The following is an 18,137-nucleotide window of genomic DNA, read 5'->3' as shown; positions in this document are numbered from 1 at the left end:
CTACTGTAGAGCCACATCACAATGGCTGTTTACAAATGCAAAATGCAAACATTTACAAGTAATATCTGTTTATGGTAACGGTGAGGGGTTTGGAAATTTGAACATGTATTAAATTATCCCAACAATTGTATTAAAAACAAGCGAAACAAATAATGCTTTACGAGAAAATGGTGAGGCTATAGCCATATATGGACTACATCACATCTAACAATCTTGACAACGGCAGCTCGATGGCAGCAGCAGCGTCGTGCTCGAACCAGTGATCGAATTCGACGGAGCATTTTGACATCACGACACACAGCATCGGAAGAAAATTATACAGAGTGAATAAAAACGGAGAAAACAAATTTATTTTTAAAAATTATTTCGCCTATTGAATTATAAACACACTTTTGAGCCAGAGGAGTAAACTGTAACTTGGACTAAGCACGGCACATCATCGAACGTGTCAGAATAGTGCGTGAAATAAACCGATTCGTTCGTAAATAAATACGCGTCGTTTTGGGTGAGAAATCGCGAAGAAAAACCGACTAGGCGCAACAGCAGTGCTCTTAATCGAAACATTTCCTTCCGTGTGATGATTATGCACATTATTACAATAAGTTGACGTTGTTGATATTGTGCACATTTAAAAATGGTTGTGTATTAATAGGTTTGGCGTAAGTTTGGACATTGATACTACATAATCGAGTGTAGAGAAAAACATTGCACGGGTACGTGCTATTGATAAAGTTGACGGATACAGGTTTATATATGGTGGATACAGCTTACCGCGTGTATTGAAATCCGTGCTACATTTACAGTTTTTAAGCAATCTCTCATTTGATGGTAAGTACAAATTATCATTTTAATCACCATCGCAAAATCGCACAACGACGCACTCAAAAATGGTACCCGTAAACTTTCAATCATACATTTGGACAGCTCCCTGCTTCGACGACACAGGGCAAAGAAGCTGTTTTTGTTTTGAATTTGAATTCAAAGATTCAAAATGGATCTTGGTGTGGATGTTGGGCGAAATGTTCCTATTTACATCCGTCCGAGAAAAAAAAACAGAACATAAGTGTGGGGCACACTTCTGCAATTTGAAACGTGTGGTTGCCTGCCTTCATGGAAACTGTAACAAAGATTACACCATTATAAATTTGCACATGGACACCATAGCCGACTGACATTATGATGGTCTTTTTTTGTTATTGTTTTGATATAGTTTGTGGTCTAACCATTGCAGAATATGGAGGATTTAAGAGACATCGAGGACGAGTCCTATGCTGACTCGCAGGACATGGTGGAATATACATCAGAGGAACAGGAGGACGAGCAGGAAGAGGTGGAACATGGTACTATGGATGTTGATTTAGAAGATTTAGTAGAAGAAACTAATCACCCCGAAGTGTCCACTGATGAGGTTAGTAATTTCGGAAAAAAAGTTTTATTTTTCATTTTTATAGATCACTTCACCATCTGATACTAACTGATATTTTCATGTTTGTTTTTCTATTTGAAAGGAATACGAAAATTACGAAGATGATGAAAAACCAAGCCGGACTCTATTGCCCGATAACAGCAATACAGTGCAAACATTTCAACATGTGGTATCGCTTTCGGGGCTTCAAAAAGTCGGCAACAACTCTGGGATAGAACGATCTACCTCCAAAGTAATGATGGTACCACAATCATCTACTGCAACGACTGCGCCAATGAAATTACTGAACGCTGCACGGCCCTCCCTACCTTCAACGGCGGCAACTACATCCTATCGGTTGTTGAATTCGGACGGTACGATGATCGTGAACGTGTCTAACAAATCAGGACCGACGAAGAAAGTAATCTCTGTCTCTAGTCCTGTGGCAAATCCGCCAAATCAAACTAACAGAGTGGTGCTGAATACAAATGCACGAGTGATGCATATTCAGCCTCAAAACATGTCCGCATCGACAGGAGCGGGATTGAAAACGATGACTGTTGGAAAAACAATCACAATGAAAACGATTGCTGGTGGTGCCATAAAAATGGCATCGCAAACAACGCCATTAACATCAGGAACAGTGGTACGTGTGGCAAAACCGGCTGTAGCTCAACCAGGTGCACTGGCAGGAACGTCGAGTGTAACGAAGCAAAATGTTACCATTGGAGGAACCGACGTACAGAAAGTTATTCTTAAGCCAGGTGTTGGAAATACGGCGACGAAAAAAATAATCGCTCCGTCAAGTGGATTACACGCGGTCACCTTACCCGGTGGCAAAGGGGTACAATATGTACGATTGTTAAATCAGAGACCAACGACTAGCGGTGGCACAGTACAGAAAATTGTATTGAAATCACCAAGCAAAATACACAACAGCGCTTCCAGCTCTGTCGCTGCTACCACAGGCACTGCAGTTTCCTCAACAGGAATCAGTGGCACCATTCAAACCGGTTCACCTAAAATTATAATGCAAAATAATAGAACGTTCGTTGTGCGGAATGGTGCTGGAAATTTAGCGGCGATGCCAACGACGTCAAGTCTCGGTAAACCATCAGTGCTATCAACAAACAGGAAAATTATCCTAAACTCCGACAGCAATAGTGGAACAGCACGCATTGTGCTATCGAAGGAAGATAGTAAACACATGGACAGCAAGGATAATCTTCAACTTGTCTCTCAGAAGCCACTAGCAGTGTCAAACGGTGGTGCTGCGCCTGAAAAGGTCGTTGTAAAAGCGGATGTGCGCAAACAAGATCAATATGTTATCGAAACTGTCAAAGCAAATTCGAATAATTCTGGGAGCTCGAGCGGTAGTAACATAAAGGGAGCAGATACTTCCAAGGATTCACCGAGGGCACCAACGACTACTGTGTATGGATTTCCCGACGAAGCATATAAAAAGCGTCCATGCAACTGCACAAAGTCGCAGTGCTTAAAACTTTATTGCGATTGTTTTGCCAATGGCGAGTATTGCTACAACTGTAACTGCAAAGATTGCTTCAACACGTTTGATCATGACAACGAGCGACAGAAAGCAATTCGTTCAACTCTGGAGCGCAATCCAAATGCCTTTAAGTATGCACAAGTTCATTCTCTATCCCTTGATACGGTAAATATTTATTTTAAAAAATCCTCTCTTTTTATACTCAAGGCCAAAGATTGGTTCAATCGGCTCGACAGACGATGGTACAAGGCTACACACAAAGGGGTGCAATTGTAAGCGGTCTGGATGCTTAAAAAATTACTGCGAGTGTTACGAGGGTAAAATTGCTTGCTCTAGCAATTGTAAATGTGTTGGTACGCCGTCTTTTCATCTTTTACAAAGTCACCTATTTCATATTTCATGGAAACTCAATGCTGTCAATATTTCCAATTTTTCGTCCTTCTACAGGATGCCGCAACACCGACCAATTTACTTTGGATTATGACTACTACTCCTCAAATGATGCATCGAGAAAATCAATTGATGATGGACACAGACATGTTTCTTTGATCGTACCTGACAAAATTGATTCTGATACAGGAGTAGCACATTCTAGCATGAACTCCGTTGGACTGAAACGGTCATCATCCATTCTGGATGCAGATTTGTCCCAATTACCGCCGGCTAAGCAACCTCACAATTTTATGACGATGGACGTGATAGAAGCTACTGTCCAGTGCATGGTAGCCCAAGCAGACGAATGCTTGAAACGTGGCTGCAGTATGCGTACCTCAGAACTAATGATTTTGGAAGAATATGGTCGCTGTTTATTAGAGATTAAGGAATTTGCTTTCAACACGGAAAACTAATCGTATTCCATCGTAATACAAAAATACTGTTTGAGTTTCCTAGATTTTTTTATCTTATTTCAAATACACATTTTCTTATATTAAATTATGATGATAAAATAAACTCATTTAATACGTCCCATAAACAATATTAATAAAAATAACAAAACTAAAAGCCACCATCAACAGCGTATATGTGTTGCCCGTTCTATTTTTTCTATCTACGATTTTGAATCGTGCCGGAAAAGAAAACATGGAAACAACACGCTAGTGGCTCTCAGTGTAAAATAGTAGTTTACAAATTGAAGTAGTTTAGACAAAAAAAAATATCCTTCAACAGTGAATGTGCGATAGTGCCATTGTCGTGCGAGTTGTAGGAACGTTCATGCAGCGGTACCTAGGTTAAACTAATAAGCAAAGGGAGAAACATTTGATTAGTCTTTAATTGAAACAAAACCATATTAGAGTTTAGCTTAAAGTAAATTTGAGTTGTAAAGATCGCTTTGCATGCTTGCGTATGTGAAATTATAGTAAATAAAATTATGTGTAACACAAAATATATCTACTCATCTGTTTTTTTCTTCTTTTATTTGGCGTAACGTCCTACGCGGACATGCCCTGCTTATACAGGGTTTCGAGACTTAATTCCTTACCACGCAGCCAGATAATAGTCAATCCTTGCTACGGGGGGACGGTCGATTCTAGGCTTGAACCCATTAATGGGCATGTTATTAAGTCGTACGAGTTGACGACTGTACCACGGGACTGTCCCCTTGTTATTTGGCCGCAATGTTGGGCCTAATAAAACTCGGACGTTAATATAAATTACATTTCGTTTTGACTTAAAATTAGCGTGGCGAAACGTACAAATTTTGCATAAAAATGAGGGACGTGTGTACTTTTGTGTTCAAACTCCATATTGGTTGATTGATTTTGAAAGACTTCAGTTTGAATCTTGGAGAAGCATTGCTGTCACCTCAAGTCAAAAGCAACGCTCAAAAGTTTTCTATTATATCGCTGGAACGTAATAAGTACTTTTTTCGGATAAAACATCAAAATATAATAAGAAAAATGGAATTATGCTACACATTTTGATGTTAAGTTAATATCCATATCAACGACAGAAATCCGCAAGAAGACAAGCAGCGAAAAAGGCTAATGAATTAGTTTCTCTTTTGCATAATCTAATGGAATTTCAATAAAACTGTAGTACTTCAAAACTTATTGAAATAAAAATGTGCTAGCTAAAAAATTTCAAACTGAAAGCAAACTGAGAAAGCCAGTCGAATCGAATGTCATTTTCATTTCTGCAGCCTTCAGTGTATTTGGCAGATGGAACTGTCAAACTGTTGAGTTCTTTTTTTTTCTTACGCGATTGAACGGGGAAATAGACAAGAAACAAAATTTTGGATCGGGACAATTTTTCCATACGTGTGGCAACCAATTTGCAGTGGATCTAATCGCCGTGCGTGAAATCCGGAAAATTCATTGCTACAATTGCTGGGCATCCGTACATCGGTTTTCCAATCCAGCTACGGGTTTGCCAAATCATTACCAACTCCTTCCCGGACGGTGCCCCTTTGCAGCAGATATCGCCAAGGTTCGCTTTGCTGTAAGTTTTGCTATCGTTTATTTTCCGTGACGACCACAAAGAGCCATACAATAGTCAAGTTAAGCAATGGTTGTTTGTTTGGTAATAGTTTCACAGATAGAAAAGTTTTTTTGTCTAATGTTAACAGAACGATCTGCGAAATGCGGAAGTGAATTAATAATTGTAGTTATCCCCTTTACATGCATTCTTTACACGCTCATCGTACGTGTACCAAAAGTGTTACCCACACTCGCCAACGATAGGTATCTTGCCCAAGTCCATTCCAATTACTGCTGAATTAACAATGTGTTTTTTGTTGGATTCTTCAGTTGTTGTTTGAGCAACTTATTAAAGAAAATACAGTGCAAATTGAAAGTAAGTGCTACTATCTTCGGTGCATTTAGCAGCAACTGAACGCAACCAATATTAACGCGATGGAACGATAGAACTTTGTTCCGTTTTAAAGTGTTCTTCAAAGTGGTCTTACAATTCAAGAAAACTTTGTGAAATGAACGCTTGTAGCATTACTGGATCATCGTTTTAGGAATAAAAAAATATCCCAGCATTGTATCTCACTTCATTCAGCAAGGCATACTTTGCAAAGGAATGGATAAGATGTCCAGGAGAAATTACACATTAGAGGAGAGAGGGAAACTAGTTGCAGAGAACGATCAATTGCAACACACCAAGCCAGTTAGATTGTGCCTGTTTCTTACAAAACGTACAATTCTTACAATTAGTTATAGCTCGTGCTAGTCTAACTCATCTAAATTTCAACTACAGGAAGAACTGTGTGTGGTGTTTGTTGTCCGCAGGTTTTACTTCATTTTGTCTGTTTCTTTTGTTTACTGTTATTACTGCTATATTTTAAATTAAATATTTTTCACTTGCTCAGTTGAAAAAAGCGTAGCGAAACTGCTTCAGCTCTGTGATTGTTTTTCTTATTTCTCATAACAAACAAATTCAAACGAATTATAATGGCTCTTGATACACCATTACCGTTGTTATTTTCTTCAATCGCTGTAGTAATTGCTGTTCTTGGGGTGTATTTTCAGACACTTATTATGTTTTTTTTAATTTTTTTCATGAATAGTGAATCAATACGTAATAGCGTCTACAGACAATCTTGCTCATAGTGATAGCAGTGCACAACTTTAACGAGTAACATTTAAAAACATGTGCTATTGTTGCTGTATTTTAATAATTTATTTTGTATTTTAAAATACTCACTGACGCGTATTAAAACTAAATACTCTGTGATCCGATTCAATTGCGTATATCGGATAATTGCTGTACCATACATGTGTGTATACAGTGGCTCACGAAATTGATGGTACAGCAGGTTCCTTTGATTTTCGACCCTTTGATTTTCTCTGCTTAATACAGCCACTCATGTCACTCGATAGATAATTTTGCTAAGCATTGAAAGCATTCTTAAAATGGGAAATTACAGTCGGACCGCATTGTTTGGTTGGGTTACTTTCTAATTGACATCTCGCAATAGTTCGGTATGTCAGGCAGCAAGAAAACATGAACAGAAATAAATACATGAATTTAGAAACCCTTGAACGAATATTCTGATAACACGAGTAATAGGTGCTCGTGCTATGGTGTCGAGGGGGGGGGGGGGAGGGGGCATACAAGGTTTAAACCCAGGACGAGCATGTTATAATAAAATTGTGTGATACTAGGTTTATTTGTTTATTTAAGTAATTATTAGTTTATATTGTTTTAAAAATTTGCATTGTGTTTATGAACAATCAAGCAGGATTTTATGAATTTCAAGTGTTTGAAAATAATTAAATTTAATTCAAATTTAATTCAATTAAGTGTCTTTTCTGGTAAATTGTTGAAATCTAGTGTCGAAAGCCCCATATCACGAGAAAATGCTTCCTTTATTTGTATAATGCAGCGGGTTTCAACCGGTAGGGAATTCCCTTCCCCCAGGAGAACTTTGACTTTTTAAGGGGAAAATTTTAATAAAATTTTCGCTAAATACCATGGGATGCCACGCTCTCCCCCGCTCTTGAACTTGTGAGTGAGGAATGAATTCCTACATACACATTACATGGACGTAAAAGCAGCAAAAGGTTTTAATCAAAACCACTGTTTTAATAGTTTAAGATTGGGTTCATAGCGGTCACACGAATGTAGGACTTTCTCAAGTGTCGATCTGAAAATTGCACTAGGGATTCTAAGCATAGTTCACTACTTTTGACCGAACACTGTTTACCTCATGAATTTGATTGTCAAAAGTGCGGATTATCTCGAGAACAGACTACAAATAGATCTCGGAAAATTATGCTTTAATGTAAAATAAAGCAGGTACTTCTAATATTTTATTTTCTTTAAAAATACCGACCAAGATCAACTAGTTGCCTAAATCATTATTTTCTTTTATTTTTTACATAATGAATTGTCTTATGTAGGGTACTATGAGCACTTAGAAAATAGATAATACCAATTTATTTTAAATTATCTGGTTTATATTTTTAAAATTTGGTGTTGGTTATTTTGAATGTTTTATTATTAAACCCAATACAATTATTCTCAAATATAAAACTATGTTGGTGACGATTGTAGTCATCGATTGAAATATGTGTCTGTGGCTATGTACAGCAAAGCGATACACGGTTTTCACTCGTTAGAAAGACTTTGGCACCCAATATAAAGACTTTCTCAAGAGTATGAAGCAATAACCCCCTTGCTTACTCTCGTTATTGGGCCAAATGTCTATATATTGTGTGCCAAAGTATTTCTAACATGTGAAAATCCCTGTAAAAACGCTGTACACTGGCGCCATCTGGATTTCCAACGCCTAAAATAATGTTTTACAAGTAAATTTACCATTTTAGACAAGAATCGATGTGATATATACAGTCATTATCCAATATACGCTATCGTACGGGACCGAGCGCAATAGCGTATCTCGAGTTTTCGCGTATAGCGGATTTGTATGGAAAAATAGTTAACACTACCAGTTCGAGGGTTGAAAAATATCGCCACAGAGTTTTGCATTAAAGTTTTTTGTTGTAAAACAGGTATCTTTTGCACAAATTCAATGCAAAATGCAAAAAGAACATTAAGGAAATTCAAAAAGAGCATAAAATATTTCAAAGTATTAAAATATTTGCAAAAAACACATGGAGCTGTCAATTTTAGAGCAATCGCGTACTGCGAATTCGCGTATATCGAGTATCGCGTACTGCGGATAATTGCTGTATTGTAAATAGTACAAAAATGACTTATGACCGCGGTTTGTTCGAGGCCACCCCATAGTGCAATGGGCTTACCTATCAGTGACTTATTGATTATTAATAGCAGTATAGTCAGTCCTACGTATAGAGGGTGGGGGGGCATGGTCCATTCGGGGCTTGAACCCATAACGGGCATGTTGTTAAGTTGTATACACATATCAATACAATTTTACTGCCATACAACATTTGAGGGAAAATAAGTGCGTAAAACAATTGAAAATGACACAATTATCCACTCACTCATTAAAAAACACATTCAAGTTTTTCAAGATAATTTTCTGAGGCATTCAAGTTTTGAAGTGGACGACATCTTCACGCTAAGTTATTACGAAATAAACATGCAAAACTTACCCAGGTCAATCTTGGTACACCATGTAGGTGTACACCATATCCACTGATGGGTGTATTTCTTCCAAATTTGTTAGTATATATTTGGTCAGACATCTGTTTGGTTTATTAAATCATTGCAATATTAGTTTGTTATGCTTCTTCTACTTTGGGGCAACAACCGTGTTTACGCATACAGTAAAACGTCGATTATCAGGGAAAGTTGGAACCGGACGGTTGCCAGTTAATCGACTTCCACAGATTTGGACCAAGAAATGACATTTTCATATAAAACTAAAAAAAATCACTAGTTTTACTAACAAATCACTAGTAGTAACTTATTTTAATTAATAGCTATAGGTTTAACAACTGTACATGGACAAAAATGAAGATCGAAAATATCGCTAAACACTAGATAGCTGTTTACAGTTCGATAAAAATAAGGCTCAGCCCTCTACGTTACATTGGAGAAGCGTTACATTTCTTAAAATATTCCCAAACAGCATATTAATTTAATATTTGTCATTTTTGCACTATGGTTTATGAAAAATTGTCTGAAAGTATGACGTTCTTAAACACCCTTAAAGCATTCAATTAGAGTAACATTTCCAATATGTGTAAACATAAAATATTGAAAAAAAATATAAATAAATGAAATATATGAAATATAATTATTACTTATTCAATATATGTTTTCGGCCATTATGAATAGAAATTAGTTTAGGTTCATGGTTCTGTTTTTAAGCGATTAATGAGGTTAATAAATACTTTTATACATTTCATAATCCTGTTTTACCAATAGCTGGGTAAAAAAATAATCTTTTTTTTATTATTAATCCTTTTTTATGTTTAAAATTGTTATAACAGTAATTCTTCAAGTAGTTACAACTCTGATTGCTGTTAAAAATAATAGCGTAATAATAATATTATAACTGTTTTATACTCATGAATTATCAATAAATTTTATGTTTATTTGCGATTGCTGTACTTTTTATATAATTATTCAAAAATTATGTCTTTTATAATTATCATGTAAAGATAATCAATATTAAGGCATGATTATCTATCAATTTGCTCACCCACGGCAGTAAAAACAGGCGTTCAAATAAGCTGCTTGGGTTTGCGATAAACAGACGTTACGCGTAACGCTAGCGTAACGTAGAGGGCTGAGCCTTACTTTTACCATCGGAACAAAAGAATACCAAACGAAACTGATCGGATCGGATCAAATCTGTTAAAGTAACGGGTCCGAAGAATTTAATCCGATCGGAGCGATGGTATAGAAACGGAGAAAATTTGAAAAAAAAAGAATCAAATTGGCTCTGTTATTGAAACTATTTTACCAGGTTCGAACCGGAACGGCAAACAGTAGTACAGTGTCATGTTTATTCAGTCTTTTTAGTCAGAATATATATTCTGTTTTATTTATAAATTTAATAGCAATCCATTTTAACTAATTTTCTTAACTAACATGTTCTTTAATTTCTTTTTAATGACAGACAACACTGTAAAATGGTGTCGACTCGTCAGATGACTGGTGCTACGTCCGAAGAAGCAAATCTAAACGTTTGCCGTGCCGTACCAACTTCGTCATCTACGTCTTCTTACACATCCTCGAACGTTGTATCCATTTCGTCATCTATCAGCACTAAAACAGCGACTGGATTACATTCTGCATCATCGCCCGGTGGATCGCTACCAGCGTTATCTGGAAATGTTTCAAGTAATTTTGTATTAAGAACGGATGACATCTCTTTGGGAATGGTGATGAGTGATCAGCAGGAACATCTGCATCAAGAAATAAACCTTATGGATCTGCCAACTGAGCTATTGGGGCACATATTTTCCTATGTAGGCTATAAAAAAATTGCCCATATGAGGGTGGTAAGTATCGCATCGCAAATGTTATATTGAAAGTATAAACATTAGTCTAGCGGTGTAGAAGCGTTATTGAATTATTATATTCTGATATATATTTTTAAATTTCAGATATCTCGTCAAATGAATAAAGTGTGCTCTTCTATACTAAACTCAACTTTTCAAAAACTACAAAATCAGATGCACTCAAGGTTTCAAACTGTAAAAGCTAAAATGCCCCGCAGGTGAGAAGACCAATCGTGCATTTGTAACGAAGTTTTATAATTATACTTTTGGAGAATTAACGCATGGATATGGAACATTGACCAACTCTGAAAAATGGAAAACGTTATCACTTAACTTACAATTCCCATGACAAAAACAGCCAGCTCATGCGTAACGGAACGTGTTGAAAATTATTCTCATAATCATCTTTTTCTCTGAATGCGCACCATAATATAGCCTCCTCCTCTCCGGATATTCATAACTTGGCATGTAACAGCCTTGGAAAGGCCAGATATATGGAAAGGTCAGAGTATCATATTTTGGTCTATCTGTGGCTAGCTGTCTTTGTTAACCAGTAGGAGCTATTGCCAGATATGCTGAAAAATTGGTTAAAGAGTAGGTTGCATTTTGTGGTACTGAACTTGAGAGCATCCACTGACAATATGAACAAACCGTAAAATACGGAGCAACATGCCTAAAGCCCGGGTCTATGAAAATGTTGCCGGAACATTTGTTGCCAAATCGTATGGACAAACTGTCAAACTCATGTTGCGGGAACATTTTTGTTGCAAGAGAAACAAATCGGTTTGTTGCATGTACATTGCATGAACATTTTTGGACTTGTTTGTACACCAAAACGGATAAAAAATAATTGAAACTTAATTTTAAAATGTTTTTTTGTGAGTGAATATGTGCACTGTTTTTTTAAATACAGTAGGTGACCGCTAACTGAGAGGTAAACAAGCTCCAGTTAACGAACAATGTTCTCTAACTGGAGTGACGTTTCTATGGATTGATTGTTTTGATTGGCGTTGACTGGAATAAACATACCAAATTTTTTTTCATTTATGTTGATATAAAGTATAGTAATTCGTGTAATAACATAAATTAATAGCAAACGTAGGCAGAAGACCCTAAATTTGTTTGAAAAATGCACATTTGCGACAAATTTCTCTTCATGAGATTCCGGATGTTTCATGTTTTTACGTTTAAGTGTTCGTTAACTGAAAATCAATCCAGTTAGCGAACCTCCAGTTAAAAAGCACTCCAGTTAAAACACATGCAGTTAGCGGTCACCTACTGTAAATAGGAAAATCCAGAAATATTCATATTCATATTCATATTCATAATCATATTTATTTGTCTACCTTTTGGTTACACAAATGCTTAAATAATACTTATTACCTATGTTCCTAACCTAACAAAAATTAACACAAATTATCAAAAATTTGAGAATAATTTTTTTTTTAGAAAATTAGAATTTAAAATTTAAAAATTAAAAATTAAGGCAGCACGGGATTATGGAGGGTTCTGATGCGGGATCGGAAAGAGGATAAGGGAAGGTTGAAATCAAACATAGAATATACACAGTTAAATCGACGAATTGCACGAAGAAGGGGGTCATTACGGCCCACTGCAGTTCGGCGGGAAATGTTGCCATTGAACGAATGTTGCCGCAACATGTACATAGACCCAGGCCTAACACTCACAAACGTCCTTCTTATGACTGCCACCGAGTCCCAATTCATCGGGTCGCCATAGTATTTTTGTGGGATGTGTATAATACGCAGGATTCATGGATGCTTATTGAATTATATCAGTGGTCTCAAATCCGTGGTGTGGACAGGCGTAGTTCTCGAAAGATTTTTTTTTTTAAAGTAAAGCTTATTACAACACGTATATTGAAATTTTTTTCACAATCCTGATTAAATTTACAAAAAATATCTAAAATAATATTAAAACATATTTTTGTCAAAAAGCTTTGAATTTAGTCTAAAAATATATATGCGCTGGGCCGTGGGAAATGTATTTTCAAACAAGAGTGGTCCGTGGTCCTGTTGGAGAGCACTGAATTAGATAATACTCCATGTATATTTTAACGATTTTCAAAAAAGAACAAAATGGTGTAAATGTTATTGATTCGTTTTCTTTCACTGCAATACAAATTTTAAATTCTTTTTTACAGAGAATCTGCCCGCCGGAATCATCCTTTAGCTTGTGAATGTGATATCCTAGAGACGTGTTACATGCGCCTATCATTATTACAGATGACATTTGGCAAACATATCGAAAGGAAACACTGCTGTTTTTTTCCAGGAGGGGTAAGTTAATCATGTCTTTCATTTATGTTGTTATGTATAATATCACACTGAACATAATCGTTTTTGCAATATTATAGATCCTGGATGAGGTATATTCAGTGTTAAACTATATCCGCACGTCACCGTCCTTGGATCGACCCTTCAAAGTGACCGACGAGTTATTTGATCTGTCTACAATGGCTATGGAATATTTCAAGGAACATATAGAACCTAATTTACCTGATATTGCGTATTTTAGTAAGTTTTTGTTAATTCAGTATAAATCGGAAATCTAAACATTATATTCGAAATTTCAGCTAACAGTACAAAGTCATTTGCGGCCCTGGAAACATCATCGTCTATCCTTTCCCGCGATACATCACATTCTTCTTCTTCGTCTCCCCCTCAAAGCAATATGGTGCTGCGTAAGGGCATACGTAAAATAAAGCAAGGCATGAAACGGTAAGACTGCAAACGTATTGAAACTAGAATTGTAGTTTAACTGATATTGTAAAATTATTTTGTCATTCTAGGTACAATAATCAACTAACTGTTTTACGTAGTGAATTGCGAACATTTAAACGGAAGGCGACCGAGCAGGCCAAAACAATAACGGAACAACAAAAGCTTTTGGCAGAGCAACAAAAACAGACACTTGAATTTGCTAATCGCCTTGATGAAACGGATAAAAAGAATGATGAACTATCTAGAAAATTTTCTACTGTTCTACAGGTAATGTATTATAGATGAATGTTGTATTTATAGAGTCTCTGTTTCAATTCAATATTGAAGACGTAATAAAGCAATTAATTACTGTTATCTTAACTATTCTTAACACACTGTAATCTACAACTATTATGTGTATAGCAATATTAAAACATAATTTATAGCTAAATCCAAACCCTTTGTTTTTACTTGCTTTGTGAGTCATTCAAAAAGTACTTCACTTCTCATTGAATTTGCATTGGGATTTAGAATGTTAGAGCGTAGAAATCGTTTAATACTTTCCTCTTTGAAATTAATTTGATCGTTTTTTAAACCCACAGGAATTGAATAAATGTAAAACAGAACTACAATATTGGCGTTCTAAAAGTCCAGCAACAACGATCTGCAGTCCATACGGTCAAATTGTGTCTTCGTATGATCTGGGACAGAATCTGGGAAATCAAAGTACGGTACCGTATGACATTGAATTGTTATCCATGGGAATTACTCGTAACGCAAATACAGAGGAAACTAGGAAAAAGGACGATTCCGGACACAGCAAGGAAAAAGTAGAACACAATTTGCAATTGGTTAAATTAGCCGGAGATTCTTCGGTGCTAATAGAATCTGCCGATTCTCCTCCTGCAATCTTGACAAAGCCAGTGCTGAAGAGAAAATTAGAATGCATAACTGTGGGGACAGATAGCAGCAATAGTGATGGTGCTTGCGGTAATGAACCAGTCCAACTAGACGGACTAGCTTGTCTTAATCCTCCGTTTGCATCCGCATCACTTACAGCGTCATATTCATCATCATCGTTGCCATCAGCAATGCATGCATTGGTAACGCCATCTCAATCAACTGATGGAAATTTGCTTATATCGACTACAAACCAACTTAAGGACAAAAGCGGAATTAGTACTACTGAAAAGTCCGGCAATGTTGGATTATTGTATAGTAGTGCAGAGGGAGTGGATCAGATGAGTGAAATGCAAAGTTGTTCTAGCACAAACCATGACGTTGGTTCTAATGGAACAAGCTTACCCATCGCCTCTGAAAATCCGTTTTTTAGTAACACAAAAGCCATTCACCAATCTAATAATAATGAAACTTTGATTCAGAATAGTGATAGCAAAAACAATAGCAGTAGCTTTAGTAGTAACGTTGATAGCAAAAATGATAGCTCTAGTAACGATAGTAACACAAATTATCATATGAAAAAAATACGAAGAGTACAAAACAAAGCTAGATCACAAAGTTATAATAAACATACCAATCATAGCGCTACAATAAACACGCATACGAAAACAACTAGAAGCAAACAGTTGGACAAACAAACCGGAAATTAGTGATGATGTGTGGTTTTGTAATGTGAGATAGGAGAACAATTTTTCAACTAGCCTCCTATCGTAATATATTGTAGAATTGTCACTACACTCAATTAGCCTATTGAAGTGAGTAACTTTTGATGTTTTCGAGAGTTATGTAAAGACAACACAATTATAAACAATAGGGTATGATAATAGATTCACCGCAACAAGTTTTTTTTTCTTTTCTCATCAATTCAATACGAGGCTTACTGAATCAGACGAGATAGTGGGGACCGTTATTATATATTGGAAGTATTTCTTCATTGGCTTCTTTTATGGCATGATAGTTCATACTTTTTTTATTTTAAATGAAAGTGGTATTTCTTCAAGGAGATGTTTTGTTTTGTTTTCTGTAACGCAATCGGTTTAACATCAAATCATACAATCAGCAGCGATAAGTTGTGGTTTTGTACTTTAAATTATAGTATCAACACATCTATTTTTTTTGTTGGCTGTGTAAGTCCCAACTTCAAGTTAGCATAATTTCAAATACGTAAGCATAATTTTGAAATCGCACTGTTCCATTGATTATTTGATTTTTTATTTGATTTGAAAATTGGTGTAATTGTAAATGTTACAATTTACATTTCGAAAGAATTATCAATTATTTTGAGCAACTATAGCATTGATTAACGTTTCTCTAAAATTGATTTAGATCGCAAAAAAATATTTTAACATGCAGAAGCACAAAATTATGTATTGTACAAACAATCCCCAACATTCGTGACTGCTTGACACACATTTTATAATGGTTCTACTATTTGAATTATTTACAGTATCAATAAACATATTCCAAACTGTTTGTTAGCACCAATAAATGTAACAAACAGCGTAACTCAAGTCTTATTATGTTTCATAATCTTAATTACTATTTTCAGATATTTTACATCTCATTTGTGCCTTTTCATTGTTTTTTTTTTTAAATATTCATGCAAATCTTGGTTTTAATTCATTAAATTTTCGATTAATTTCATTGATCGCCTAGTAATTATTATTAATAATAATTATTCCTTTTTATGAAATTCTGAAAAAAAACATCGTGACTATCATCTAGATTTCAGTTCAGTTCCATCTTATCTTTGTCGCAAACTCCACTAAGACAATGAATGTTGAAATAGAATTTTCAAAAATTAACTCCCAGTGTGTCGATCGTGCGTTGAAATTAATATATTGATTTCTGCAAATATGAATATTCCCAGTTTATATTTTGGGAAATTGTGGGACATCGTGAGAAAAACCCACCGAAAATATTTAATATTTTGTATTTGTATCAGTTTCTACCGTAACGTTCGAATAAACTTTTTTTTATTACCAAGCACATTATTTTTGATAGTTTGTAACCGGCAAACATAGCGCGATATGATTATTTATGTGTGATAAACATGAACGTGGTCTTTACTCCGCTACAAGTGGCACAATTGGTCAATTTGAAAGTGAAAAACGATTGCGCAAACAAAATTAGTCAATAACGAAATAATATTTGTGAATTGATTTATTTCAACCCAAGAATGGTATAATCCGTTCATTCATAGTCGCATTGTATGCGTTTAGCAACCCACTGATTGTAAAACAGTATGTAAATGTGAGAAATAAAATAAAAATAAAAACATGTTTTCAACAATACGATCCATCCTTTCAAATGTAAACATTCATAAAAGCACTAAAACCTTATACCACACATTTTTGTTAAGAACATCTCATGACAAAATATGTACCAGAGTAAACATAACCGGTGATTAGTTAAAGTTGTTGTATCGGATGCTAGTTTTGTAAGAAAATGACATCATTTGAGGAAACAATGTTTAGCACGTCAAATATTATGTTTACTGAATAATTAAAGTAAAACTGGAAACATTAGCAACTGCAAACAATATGCATAATTGAAAAACCCGAGATAATTTATGTTTTTTTTTAAAGGAAAAATCCAATAGTATGGAAAAAGTCCTAATAAACACAGCTATTGTTATATTTCACTTAAAAGTACGTATGCCATATCTCCAAACAAAAAAACATTGCCGGTTGGTGTACTATTGTGACATGATCAGAAATTTGGAATTGGAAGACATATTATGAAAACTACGAAACGCGACGAATCCATTTGCCGTATGAATCATTATTATTCATTTATTGAACCGAAATTTAACAATCACGAAGATTTGAAGCTATTTGATTGAAATTAGACCACAACCATAGACGCATACCGAAGGTTGCCAAGAGTGTCCTGCCAAATGATGTCTCTTAAATTTTAAAACTAATACGTAGAGAAAACTAATGTGCATGTTTAATGTTAAAAAAATAGGAAAAACCAAACGCTAAATTCTATGACATTAGCGAGTGTAAACAGGGTTGTAATTTTAAAGTTTGTTCTTTTTTTCCTTGCATTGTAGTTACTTTCTTCTTGCTTTGTTATGCAAGTTCCGAAAGGAGAGCACTCTCAATATAACTGTAATCTATGTTTATTCATGTCTAAATAACATACAAAACATAAACCCTGGATTTAAACAATAGGTTTTGGGCATCTGCTCTGGCGGAAGTTAACAAACAAAAATACAGCAACAATAGAAAATAACCATGTAAGCGCATAATGAACATAAACAAACGAAACAAACAAAAAAGTATGAGACCCAAAATTCCACAATTACACAACATTTTATTAAATAATTACGTAAGCCGGATTACTTCAACCGATTAAGAAATTCGTGTTCCTTGAAGATAAACGTTTTAAAAACTAAATTTTACAACAAACGGTTAAACGATTTTAACATACTGCAAGTACCAAGCGCGACAGGATAAAACAAGGCGTATTCTGCTTTAATTTTATTGTTACAAAAAATCGATTGAAGCTTAACTTGCGCAACCATAAAAAGACAAATGAGAAATTCTGAGCAAATTAGCACGCAAACAGAGAGAATGAATAGAATAAAAAAAAATTAATATATTTGAAAACCTATGCTACTTTTGTTGATGATTTGAGTATCTGGGTAG

At 35.3% G+C, this 18,137-nt stretch overlaps 2 protein-coding genes across 5 annotated transcripts; both read left to right on the top strand.

Annotated features, from left to right (window-relative positions):
* Positions 1-241: 241 nt before the first annotated feature.
* LOC3291076 (protein lin-54 homolog) lies at positions 242-4,298 on the top strand. 2 transcript variants are annotated; one of them, XM_061657989.1, is made up of 5 exons: positions 242-828; positions 1,211-1,408; positions 1,509-3,043; positions 3,120-3,265; positions 3,360-4,298. In XM_061657989.1, the coding sequence occupies exons 2-5, from the start codon at positions 1,235-1,237 to the stop codon at positions 3,758-3,760; spliced, it is 2,256 nt and encodes a 751-aa protein (XP_061513973.1). In that variant the 5' UTR covers positions 242-828; positions 1,211-1,234; the 3' UTR covers positions 3,761-4,298. The 2 variants fall into 2 exon arrangements, with proteins under 2 accessions (XP_061513973.1, XP_061513972.1); XM_061657988.1 differs by having other exon boundaries at positions 243-828; positions 1,232-1,408.
* Positions 4,299-5,069: 771 nt separating this feature from the next.
* Positions 5,070-18,102, top strand: LOC1272664 (F-box only protein 28). Of its 3 annotated transcripts, none has more exons than XM_061657990.1 (8): positions 5,070-5,351; positions 10,414-10,798; positions 10,904-11,016; positions 12,963-13,098; positions 13,176-13,335; positions 13,395-13,539; positions 13,611-13,809; positions 14,124-18,102. In XM_061657990.1, exons 2-8 carry the CDS (start codon positions 10,427-10,429, stop codon positions 15,129-15,131), a joined length of 2,133 nt encoding a protein of 710 aa, XP_061513974.1. In that variant the 5' UTR covers positions 5,070-5,351; positions 10,414-10,426; the 3' UTR covers positions 15,132-18,102. The 3 variants fall into 3 exon arrangements, with proteins under 3 accessions (XP_061513974.1, XP_061513976.1, XP_061513975.1); XM_061657991.1 differs by having other exon boundaries at positions 5,094-5,339; XM_061657992.1 differs by lacking the exon at positions 14,124-18,102 and having other exon boundaries at positions 13,611-13,978.
* Positions 18,103-18,137: the final 35 nt, after the last annotated feature.

The sequence above is a fragment of the Anopheles gambiae genome, chromosome 3, assembly GCF_943734735.2.
Source record: "Anopheles gambiae chromosome 3, idAnoGambNW_F1_1, whole genome shotgun sequence".
Classification (NCBI taxonomy): domain Eukaryota; kingdom Metazoa; phylum Arthropoda; class Insecta; order Diptera; family Culicidae; genus Anopheles; species Anopheles gambiae.
Note: the sequence above shows the minus strand (reverse complement) of the source record. Positions and strands in the feature narration are given on the sequence as shown.

Excerpts from the sequence above, each read along its gene's own strand:
- LOC3291076 (XM_061657988.1), top strand. Across the intron at positions 3,044-3,119 it reads CGCAATCCAAATGCCTTTAA|GCCAAAGATTGGTTCAATCG; the intron begins GTATGCACAAGT and ends TTTATACTCAAG. Across the intron at positions 3,266-3,359 it reads TAGCAATTGTAAATGTGTTG|GATGCCGCAACACCGACCAA; the intron begins GTACGCCGTCTT and ends GTCCTTCTACAG.
- LOC1272664 (XM_061657990.1), top strand. The coding sequence starts at position 10,427 with ATGGTGTCGACTCGTCAGATGACTGGTGCTACGTCCGAAGAAGCAAAT. Across the intron at positions 10,799-10,903 it reads AAATTGCCCATATGAGGGTG|ATATCTCGTCAAATGAATAA; the intron begins GTAAGTATCGCA and ends TTTAAATTTCAG. Across the intron at positions 13,099-13,175 it reads GCTGTTTTTTTCCAGGAGGG|ATCCTGGATGAGGTATATTC; the intron begins GTAAGTTAATCA and ends GCAATATTATAG.